The 12,182-nt window shown below is 35.0% G+C and overlaps 1 protein-coding gene across 1 annotated transcript in view; it reads right to left on the bottom strand.

The window, feature by feature from the left end:
• The window catches only part of LOC102809899 (phosphoribosylformylglycinamidine synthase-like), a 94,785-nt gene that overhangs the window by 26,440 nt on the left and 56,163 nt on the right, over positions 1 to 12,182 (bottom strand). The window contains exons 12-15 of the mRNA XM_085498175.1: positions 12,018 to 12,149; positions 11,724 to 11,852; positions 7,143 to 7,373; positions 2,005 to 2,185 (exon numbers count right to left, since the gene is read on the bottom strand). Of these exons, the coding sequence (XP_085354301.1) occupies positions 2,005 to 2,185; positions 7,143 to 7,373; positions 11,724 to 11,852; positions 12,018 to 12,149 (673 nt within the window). The remainder of the gene's footprint in view (positions 1 to 2,004; positions 2,186 to 7,142; positions 7,374 to 11,723; positions 11,853 to 12,017; positions 12,150 to 12,182) is intronic.

Consider the following 12,182-nt stretch of genomic DNA (forward strand, 5'->3'; position numbering starts at 1 on the left):
GAAATCAATAATCAAATAATCAGGGTGAATGTTGCGGTGATATAAGGACATCCAACATATGCAGATATTACAAGAGTACCTGCAATGAAATCAATAATCAAATAATCAGGGGTGAATGTTGCGGTGATATCAGGACATCCAACATATGCAGATATTACAAGAGTACCTGCAATGAAATCAATAATCAAATAATCAGGGGTGAATGTTGCGGTGATATCAGGACATCCAACATATGCAGATATTACAATTGTACCTGCAATGAAATCAATAATCAAATCAGGGGTGATTGTTGCAGTGATATCAGGACATCCAACATATGCAGATATTACAATTGTACCTGCAATGAAATCAATAATCAAATAATCAGGGGTGATTGTTGCAGTGATATCAGGACATCCAACATATGCAGATATTACAAGAGTACCTGCAATGAAATCAATAATCAAATAATCAGGGGTGATTGTTGCGGTGATATCAGGACATCCAACATATGCAGATATTACAATTGTACCTGCAATGAAATCAATAATCAAATAATCAGGGGTGATTGTTGCAGTGATATCAGGACATCCAACATATGCAGATATTACAATTGTACCTGCAATGAAATCAATAATCAAATAATCAGGGGTGATTGTTGCAGTGATATCAGGACATCCAACATATGCAGATATTACAAGAGTACCTGCAATGAAATCAATAATCAAATAATCAGGGGTGATTGTTGCAGTGATATCAGGACATCCAACATATGCAGATATTACAAGAGTACCTGCAATGAAATCAATAATCAAATAATCAGGGTGAATGTTGCGGTGATATAAGGACATCCAACATATGCAGATATTACAAGAGTACCTGCAATGAAATCAATAATCAAATAATCAGGGGTGAATGTTGCGGTGATATCAGGACATCCAACATATGCAGATATTACAAGAGTACCTGCAATGAAATCAATAATCAAATAATCAGGGGTGAATGTTGCGGTGATATCAGGACATCCAACATATGCAGATATTACAATTGTACCTGCAATGAAATCAATAATCAAATCAGGGGTGATTGTTGCAGTGATATCAGGACATCCAACATATGCAGATATTACAAGAGTACCTGCAATGAAATCAATAATCAAATAATCAGGGGTGATTGTTGCGGTGATATCAGGACATCCAACATATGCAGATATTACAATTGTACCTGCAATGAAATCAATAATCAAATAATCAGGGGTGATTGTTGCAGTGATATCAGGACATCCAACATATGCAGATATTACAATTGTACCTGCAATGAAATCAATAATCAAATAATCAGGGTGAATGTTGCGGTGATATCAGGACATCCAACATATGCAGATATTACAAGAGTACCTGCAATGAAATCAATAATCAAATAATCAGGGGTGATTGTTGCGGTGATATCAGGACATCCAACATATGCAGATATTACAATTGTACCTGCAATGAAATCAATAATCAAATAATCAGGGGTGAATGTTGCAGTGATATCAGGACATCCAACATATGCAGATATTACAATTGTACCTGCAATGAAATCAATAATCAAATAATCAGGGGTGATTGTTGCAGTGATATCAGGACATCCAACATATGCAGATATTACAAGAGTACCTGCAATGAAATCAATAATCAAATAATCAGGGGTGATTGTTGCGGTGATATCAGGACATCCAACATATGCAGATATTACAAGAGTACCTGCAATGAAATCAATAATCAAATAATCAAGGGTGATTGTTGCGGTGATATCAGGACATCCAACATATGCAGATATTACAATTGTACCTGCAATGAAATCAATAATCAAATAATCCTTAATGTGCCAGACAATACATCAAATATATGTACACAGCGCTTTGAAACCAACGTTATATGAGAATTATTATTATTATTATACTGCTTTCAATTGTTGTAAATACATAGAAGTAAAAATCAAAATATGAAATGTGATGAATAATTCATTAGTAGAAATTCTCACCTGGTGCTTTAACAGTTTCACTACCAACTCTAGCAGCCATGCTTAGTGAGTCTTTACCACCATCAATAGCAATGCCTAATTCTTTCATTACTTTGCACATAGCCTCACAAGTTTCAAACAAGGCAGCGCCCTCTCCAGGTAACTTAGCAGGCCACATCCAGTTACCACTGCACTTGACATCCTTGAGGAATAAAGAAATGGTTGTCATGGAAATGATTGAAAAACCACATTGCCATAGAAAATGTTAAGGACACATTGTCTAAGAAACAATTAGTAATAAATTGCCAAAAATTATTGAGAATACCATTTGTCATTGAAACCGTTGAAAATACAAAATTTGTCAAGTTTTATCTAAACAAGACATGAAATGTCACAGTCCTCGTTAGTTGATTATAAAGTTGTACAAGGAACATCTGCAAACAGGTGAATGAATATGTACTCTTTGTGGTTACAACTCATCATAAAGTGATTTCCGATGATCTAGTTTTGTACTGACAACTAAAAACTTCCACTGACCCATGTTCAGAATCTCAGAGTACACAAGTGCAACAAAACTATTTGTCATACATGTATACTTGCTCAAGAAACTGCATTCATAAATCTGAATGAACCTTGATGTACATGACTTCTTTGTTAATCAGGTCTTAGTATATTACCAGGACCTGGGTTTGTTTCAACATCACCACTGGGCATCAGAATCATTCTCATGTTGTCAAATACAATTTGTTATTAACACAGTAAGGTTTATTATTTAAAATGTATTCAATGTACATAGAACAACATCTGTTAATTTAAACAATTGTAAAAGCTATGTTTTCAGAGCAAGTACATGTAATAATTAAGGAAGCCAGTAAAGGTTGGTCTGCTCATAACCTTCAATGGAGAAGTAACAATAATTGTTTGAAGTCTTTTTAGTGCAGTGATATTATTGCGTTTCAATTATTATTAATGGGTATAAAATACTGTAAACCATTTAATTTTGACCTCTAGATATATTCAGGATTTTATGAAATTTGTGTACAACATTTCAATAAAGTCCCTGACACTTCATGTTGTAGGAACCCAGAAAAAATTCAGTTCACAGCACCACTGTAAAAAAAAAAAAAAAGTTTAAAATGAGTATAGTCAAAGATATACACATGTGGGTTCATAAGACACATGTCCCAATCTGAGTGGTTCTTGGGATTAGTATCACCAGATTTTACTCTCCGTGATTCAATATCAGCCCTATGTATAACGCTGTGTTGATCAGGCGAACTAATTGACAATGGCCCTACAGGCATCGCTATGAAATCACAGTAGTTTTGTATTCTTCTTGCATTTCGACCACGGAATAACACATGTTTTTGAAAGTGGCCGAATTATTAGAAGAAAAACAGAAACTATTTTTTTAGTATAAATTCTAGTAACTGAAATGCAGGATTGAAAAAGAACAAGACAATACGCAGGATTGATAAACCTTCAGCGAGCACTCCTGAAATTTCAGATCATTGGTACCATGTTTTTGGATACATTCAATGACCTAATACATAAAATCAAATTTGTTATTGCTCAATCACTTGACCCTGTATGGCACAAGATTGCAAGCTTCTATCATAAAATTGGGTTATTAATTTGATGCAACGAAACATGCATTCATAGCAGACGGAAATTCGTTTGAGATATTACTGGATTTTTGTATTCAGTTTTCCATTTCAACCACCATCATCACTTAGTAAGCTGTGATCGCGCATTGGGATACTGACTGTGCATAAATGCGCAGTGTAGTGTCATCAGAAGACCGATTGTTTGAGAATATTTTGCACCATTACGCCATTTCAAATATTATATTAATTCACAGACAACAAAATAAAGATTTTCAATAACATACAAGTTTTCCCACAGTTGATGATTGTGTAGCAATTACAAGGCTTCACCAGTTTTACTTTTGAAGAAGTTGAAAACAGGTAACAGGAAGGGGCTACATGACTACATCTTTTTTTTTTTGAATTTTAATCAAGCATGATTTTTTTAATTTTTTTTTTTTTACAAATGTCCATTTCAGGGCAACAGAAACAAAAACAATAAATGTGTAGGTAGGCATTTTAACAATTGCACAATTAATATTGGATGAAAACGTCATTACCGATATAAATCATAATCATAATTAAAAATAAGATCACATTTAATTTAGTCAGTTTTCATAATGAAATGCATAATAACATGTACTTATAAATTTGAATAAGGTTCAACAGCCTTTTCATTTAGTGCCAGTTTATACACCATAAAACCCTCTGGTTTAGGTGTCACACTCAGAGAAGAGTGAAAGGCCTTTGGTTCATAGGCATTGCGAAATGTTGGAATTGAATCCCCCCCAAAAAATTCACATACTGTAACATGCATTATTTTTTTTATAATCTTGTTGATAACGAAAAGTAAAGTATGTTCTAAAAGAAGTTTTGAATAAATACAAACACGAATACATTGCTTAGTCGTTAGTACCGTTAACGAATGGTAGCACAATCTGGTCATTCTGTGTTTCGCAAGTGAATAACTTACTTGTTTTCGAAGTATTGCAATTGTTGATTATTATTCAGTAATGATTATAATAACGCACAAAAATTTAATTCGTTGAATTTTTATAAATTGGAAGAAATATTAAACTTAGTTTCATCGTAAACGAATGATTTCGGTCGAATGTAAATGCTCGAAGCGATACGATATCCGCCATGTTCTCATTTACATGTGGCTCATTTAAATATGTTAATGACGGTTCAGTGACCTCGTGGTGAACGCAACGCGGTAGTAGATTTACCGATGTTCTGGCAAGATCTTTATGCTTTGATTTTGACGGGGAAAACGGCATGATTTTTTTTTAATCAAAAAATTGTTCAAAATATAAACTGAGCATTCAAAGAATAATTTAACATTGTTCGCAGAAATAACAGCTCATTGTCGAAACGAAGCTTACCCATTCGGGCTATTCACAATAGGTGTCAATAACTACGGTAAAATATAAATTAGACTCTTTTAGGCGCCAGGAATGAATGAAATATCTAAAATATTTAAAAAAAAATTAAAAAAAATGCAGAAAAAACGCCGAGCGATTTCATGGTCCGTTGCAGACTACTCGACCAACCGTCCATACACGTGTTGTCACTGCACATTGGCCATGTTGAATCGCACGAGATCGGTAAAATCTTCATTACAACTAACAGTTTAATGCTCACAACATGAAAATACGAATATAATCATAGGCAACCTACTATTATATAATGAATAAGTTGATCGACACAGGGACATTCCCCCCCCCCCCCCATGAGTTGTGGATATTTCGGAAATTGCAACACAAGCAAAATACCGGATAACGATTTACTTGAAACTATGTCCCCATGAATTAATCGTCCATGTACAATAATTTGACAGGGTATACAATTTACAAACTAGTTTGGTAGATTGGAGACAATTGATTGCTTTTTTGGCTTTTCACAAGAATATAAAGCTGGCAATCATCATAATATTCACGTCCGTCACGGAATGTACACCAATCGTACCCCAAAATTTTGTAGAAACTGGAGGACTTACGTTTGCAAACACGTCTCTTATGCCGCCTTCTTGAAGTTCTTGAAATCAAATAAGGTTACTAGTTCTTCTAGTAACTAGTGACTGAGACCACTGAGCCGAACAGAATACATGTATAAACAGTACTATAATAAATTGCACACAATAGAGAAATCACGTGATGTAGCGTTACTCACAGATCTAATCTACTGTAAAATATTTTATTTCAGCTGGAATTATCATTCGCTGAAAAGACTTTTTCTGGCTGTTTTTTTGTATTGAATTTATTTTCATTGATTTTTGACAAGTTGACTGTAAAATATAGGAAAAAGGGAATATTTGCTGGATTTTATTTTAACTGAAACATTCTTTCAGCGAAAATAGCAAAAAAATGTTGCAAGCAAAAATAAAGTATTTTACAGTAATTAATTTATTCTGAGCATGCGCAGACGTTCTGTCAATGTTGCTGGGAGAGGCAATTTTTGATAAAAATAGTGAAAAAGACCCACTTGGGATTTTCAGATCTGGAAAAAAAATTATGTGCATACTCAGCAGAGACTTGACAACCTGCCAAGTTTCACTGATACCTGCTGTAGAATTTCTGAGAAAATGTTGGAGATGGAAAACCGACAAAACCTGAACTGCGCCTACGCCTGAACAGGGGACTAATAAACAAGCCATGCATGGCACAGTCCCTGTTAGTTATCAAATTTAAGATATATAGTTGTCCATATTGAGAAATATTGCTCTGGAACAGCATTCAAAATCAGCCATTTTGAATACATGTATATATATAACATGATGTATAACAAATATATAAAAGTTGAATATAATCAGTCAAAGCATTTAAAAGATATGGCTCCAGAAGCCCAATCAATAAAACAAAATGGCCGCCAGTCAGCCATTATGAATCCAATCTGAAAAATAAAATGACGTGCATCAGGAACCCCTAATGTCTAATGTATGTTATAAGTTTGAACAAAAACCCATCCATAAATGCAAGAAATGCTTGATATTTGAGGATTTTTTTAGCAGACATATGGGTCTAGAAGCCCATTCATTAAAACAAAATGGCCACCAGTTGGCCATTTTAAATGTTATCTGAAAAACAAAAATGATTTGCATCAAGGTCCTATAATGTCCAACGTATATACAAGGTTTGAACAAAATCCATCTGTAAACAGCCGGGAAATGCTTGATTTTGATGATTTTTTAGCACAAAAATGGCCACCATTCGGCCATTTTTAATAGGATCCTGAAACAAATTGACGAACATATGTATAATATCATGTATGATGTATGTGTGAAGTTTGATTGTGATTAGTCCAGGCATTTCTAAGATACAGGTCCGGACGGACGCACGCACGGACACACGGAGGTCAAAACATAATTCCCCGTTTTCGGACTGCGTCCGAACGGGGACTAAAAAGTACTGGAATACATGCGAGACAAATAAGTTTAAAATATTGATTTGCACAAACAGCAATCACTCTTTGTTTTGATAAAATTATTTATATAAACTGACCATCCATATTTTATTATTATTTAAAGGACAACATATATTTATATAACGGGGTAAGAGTGCAAAGTGTACATACCTTTAGAGAAGTCACACTTGCAAACACTAGATTGGTTAATGATTCAGCTACAGACATTCTGGCACCACATCCTGAGTCAACAAGGCCTTTAATTGGCTGTTCACCAATGGATGTAGCAGACCCAACAATGTCAAAATGTGAGAGTGCTGTCACGGCAACATCACCTAATGGTGTATGTAATGGTCCAACACATTGCTGCTGTGCAATCAGTCCTGTAACTGACCTGTCAACCTAAAAACATTAAACATTACACCAATAAGCATCTCAGATATATGGTTTAGAAACAGCATTCATTGAAACAAACTGGCTACCAGTCTTACTTTGGTTCTAAAAAAGAAATCACGAAATGTTGAAAAATTACAGTTAATCAAAAAAAAATCAAAAAAATATTCAGTATATTTTAATATACTGAAAAAAATTACATTTAAAAATGTAATATGCATTTATTTTTACTTCTAAAAGAAGTTTCAAATAAAAACAAACACGAATGCATTAGTAGCAAGTGATCACGGTACAATAGCGCAATATGGTCATGCTGCGTTTCACAAGTGAATAACTTACTTGTTTTCGAACTGTTGCAATTGTTGATCATTACTCAGTAGTGATTATAACTTACATTTACAAAATAATTTTGTTGAATTGTTATGAAAGGCAAGTAAAAAAAACATAAGCAAATGATTCTGGTCACAAGTGATACAATATCTGCCACATTTTTTAAAACACAAGTTGACTTGAAACTGTGTTTGCTAATTAACCAAAATCAAAATGCTGGATTGTACCAATGTGTTCAAATCACCATAGCTCATTTAAATATGTTAATGTGATTGAACTCAACACGGAAGAGATTTACAGATGTTGTAGTATGATCCTTTGGCTTGGATTTCAAGGGAAAATGTCATGATTTTGTTTTAATCCAGAAATTAGTTGTTTACGAACAGAGCATTGAAGAAGAATTTTAAATTAACACTTTTTACGGTGATAACAGCTCATTGTCGAAACGAAGTTTATCCATTCATGTTTAGCCAATAATAAACATTGTGCTCTAGAATAGGCATCAATGACTACGGAAAACCTAAATTAGACACTAAACTAGGCATCAATGACTACGGAAAACCTAAATTAGACACTAAACTAGGCGTCAATGACTACGGAAAACCTAAATTAGACACTAAACTAGGCGTCAATGACTACGGAAAACCTAAATTAGACACTAAACTAGGCGTCAATGACTACGGAAAACCTAAATTAGACACTAAACTAGGCGTCAATGACTACGGAAAACCTAAATTAGACACTAAACTAGGCGTCAATGACTACGGAAAACCTAAATTAGACACTAAACTAGGCATCAATGACTACGGAAAACCTAAATTAGACACTAAACTAGGCGTCAATGACTACGGAAAACCTAAATTAGACACTAAACTAGGCGTCAATGACTACGGAAAACCTAAATTAGACACTAAACTAGGCGTCAATGACTACGGAAAACCTAAATTAGACACTAAACTAGGCGTCAATGACTACGGAAAACCTAAATTAGACACTAAACTAGGCGTCAATGACTACGGAAAACCTAAATTAGACACTAAACTAGGCGTCAATAACTATGGAAAACCTAAATTAGACACTAAACTAGGCGTCAATGACTACGGAAAACCTAAATTAGACACTAAACTAGGCGTCAATGACTACGGAAAACCTAAATTAGACACTAAACTAGGCGTCAATGACTACGGAAAACCTAAATTAGACACTAAACTAGGCGTCAATGACTACGGAAAACCTAAATTAGACACTAAACAAGGCGTCAATGACTACGGAAAACTTAAATTAGACACTAAACTAGGCGTCAATGGCTACGGAAAACCTAAATTAGACACTAAACAAGGCGTCAATGACTACGGAAAACCTAAATTAGACTCTAAACTAGGCGTCAATGACTACGAAAAACCTAAATTAGACTCTAAACTAGGCGTCAATGACTACGGAAAACCTAAATTAGACTCTAAACTAGGCGTCAATGACTACGAAAAACCTAAATTAGACTCTAAACTAGGCATCAATGACTACGAAAAACCTAAATTAGACTCTAAACTAGGCGTCAATGACTACGAAAAACCTAAATTAGACTCTAAACTAGGCGTCAATGACTACGGAAAACCTAAATTAGACACTAAACTAGGCGTCAATGACTACGGAAAACCTAAATTAGACACTAAACTAGGCGTCAATGACTACGGAAAACCTAAATTAGACTCTAAACTAGGCGTCAATGACTACGGAAAACCTAAATTAGACACTAAACTAGGCGTCAATGACTACGGAAAACCTAAATTAGACACTAAACTAGGCGTCAATGACTACGGAAAACCTAAATTAGACTCTAAACTAGGCGTCAATGACTACGAAAAACCTAAATTAGACTCTAAACTAGGCGTCAATGACTACGGAAAACCTAAATTAGACACTAAACTAGGCGTCAATGACTACGGAAAACCTAAATTAGACACTAAACTAGGCGTCAATGACTACGGAAAACCTAAATTAGACACTAAACTAGGCGTCAATGACTATGGAAAACCTAAATTAGACACTAAACTAGGCGTCAATGACTATGGAAAACCTAAATTAGACACTAAACTAGGCATCAATGACTACGGAAAACCTAAATTAGACACTAAACTAGGCATCAATGACTACGGAAAACTTAAATTAGACACTAAACTAGGCGTCAATGACTACGGAAAACCTAAATTAGACACTAAACTAGGCATCAATGACTACGGAAAACCTAAATTAGACACTAAACTAGGCGTCAATGACTACGGAAAACCTAAATTAGACACTAAACTAGGCATCAATGACTACGGAAAACCTAAATTAGACACTAAACTAGGCGTCAATGACTACGGAAAACCTAAATTAGACACTAAACTAGGCGTCAATGACTACGGAAAACCTAAATTAGACACTAAACTAGGCGTCAATGACTACGGAAAACCTAAATTAGACACTAAACTAGGTGTCAATGACTACGGAAAACCTAAATTAGACTCTAAACTAGGCGTCAATGACTACAAAAAACCTAAATTAGACACTAAACTAGGCGTCAATGACTACGGAAAACCTAAATTAGACACTAAACTAGGCGTCAATGACTACGGAAAACCTAAATTAGACTCTAAACTAGGCGTCAATGACTACGAAAAACCTAAATTAGACTCTAAACTAGGCGTCAATGACTACGAAAAACCTAAATTAGACTCTAAACTAGGCGTCAATGACTACGGAAAACCTAAATTAGACACTAAACTAGGCGTCAATGACTACGGAAAACCTAAATTAGACACTAAACTAGGCGTCAATGACTACGGAAAACCTAAATTAGACACTAAACTAGGCGTCAATGACTATGGAAAACCTAAATTAGACACTAAACTAGGCGTCAATGACTATGGAAAACCTAAATTAGACACTAAACTAGGCATCAATGACTACGGAAAACCTAAATTAGACACTAAACTAGGCGTCAATGACTACGGAAAACCTAAATTAGACACTAAACTAGGCGTCAATGACTACGGAAAACCTAAATTAGACACTAAACTAGGCATCAATGACTACGGAAAACCTAAATTAGACACTAAACTAGGCGTCAATGACTACGGAAAACCTAAATTAGACACTAAACTAGGCATCAATGACTACGGAAAACCTAAATTAGACACTAAACTAGGCATCAATGACTACGGAAAACCTAAATTAGACACTAAACTAGGCGTCAATGACTACGGAAAACCTAAATTAGACACTAAACTAGGCATCAATGACTACGGAAAACCTAAATTAGACACTAAACTAGGCGTCAATGACTACGGAAAACCTAAATTAGACACTAAACTAGGCGTCAATGACTACGGAAAACCTAAATTAGACACTAAACTAGGCGTCAATGACTACGGAAAACCTAAATTAGACACTAAACTAGGCGTCAATGACTACGGAAAACCTAAATTAGACACTAAACTAGGCGTCAATGACTACGAAAAACCTAAATTAGACACTAAACTAGGCGTCAATGACTACGGAAAACCTAAATTAGACACTAAACTAGGCATCAATGACTACGGAAAACCTAAATTAGACACTAAACTAGGCGTCAATGACTACGGAAAACCTAAATTAGACACTAAACTAGGCGTCAATGACTACGGAAAACCTAAATTAGACACTAAACTAGGCGTCAGGAAAGATTAAAATGCCTTTTCAAGAGATTATACATACAAACATCCCATGTTTGATTTTGATAATTTTTATACCATAAATGTTCGCCATTTTTCCATTCTTTCTAACATGTCTGTCCACAAGTTCTTGTTTACAAACTGCATATGATGGTTGTGTCTGTACAGACAATATTGGTATGATTCAAATCTTATACTCAGGTGATGCCATGTAATCCTTGATAAGTAATGACTCAGAAGCCATTAAAAATGTCATGGTTACAGTGGATCACTGTAGGAAATAAATGCACATCTATATGAACTTTGTCAGATACTGTGCTACAAGATGAACTCTGACCTTGTTTGTGAGATATCTTTTACTGGCCACTGAGGGCAGTCTCAATACTCTGTCCAGTGCTTCTTTCACCGTCACATCAGGAAGATTCAAAGGAGATAATGTTCGTTTCACTTTATATAACTTAAACTCCTGAAAATATACATTTACAGAACATAAGTATTAGTCTTACAGTGATATGCAAAGTAAACTTCTGTAGCATTAAGTACATACATTCAAAGCACATCCTTCTCCAACCCAAAATAATTACCCTTCTGGGTATAGTGACACTCAAAATAAATGTGCAAAAGCAATTACCTTTCTGGGCATAGTACCCAACACCCATTCTAAGTCTAAGTCCACTGGGTATGAGCAGCCTTTCTTTCTTTTCACAGATGTTTCAACCACATCACCCTTGCCATTTTCAGTACACTCCTCTTCCAAGCGTATCTATGTGATACAAATGAGGAATTATGCTGTAGT

Source organism: Saccoglossus kowalevskii, chromosome 4 (genome assembly GCF_978046115.1).
Source record: "Saccoglossus kowalevskii chromosome 4, keSacKowa6.1, whole genome shotgun sequence".
Classification (NCBI taxonomy): domain Eukaryota; kingdom Metazoa; phylum Hemichordata; class Enteropneusta; family Harrimaniidae; genus Saccoglossus; species Saccoglossus kowalevskii.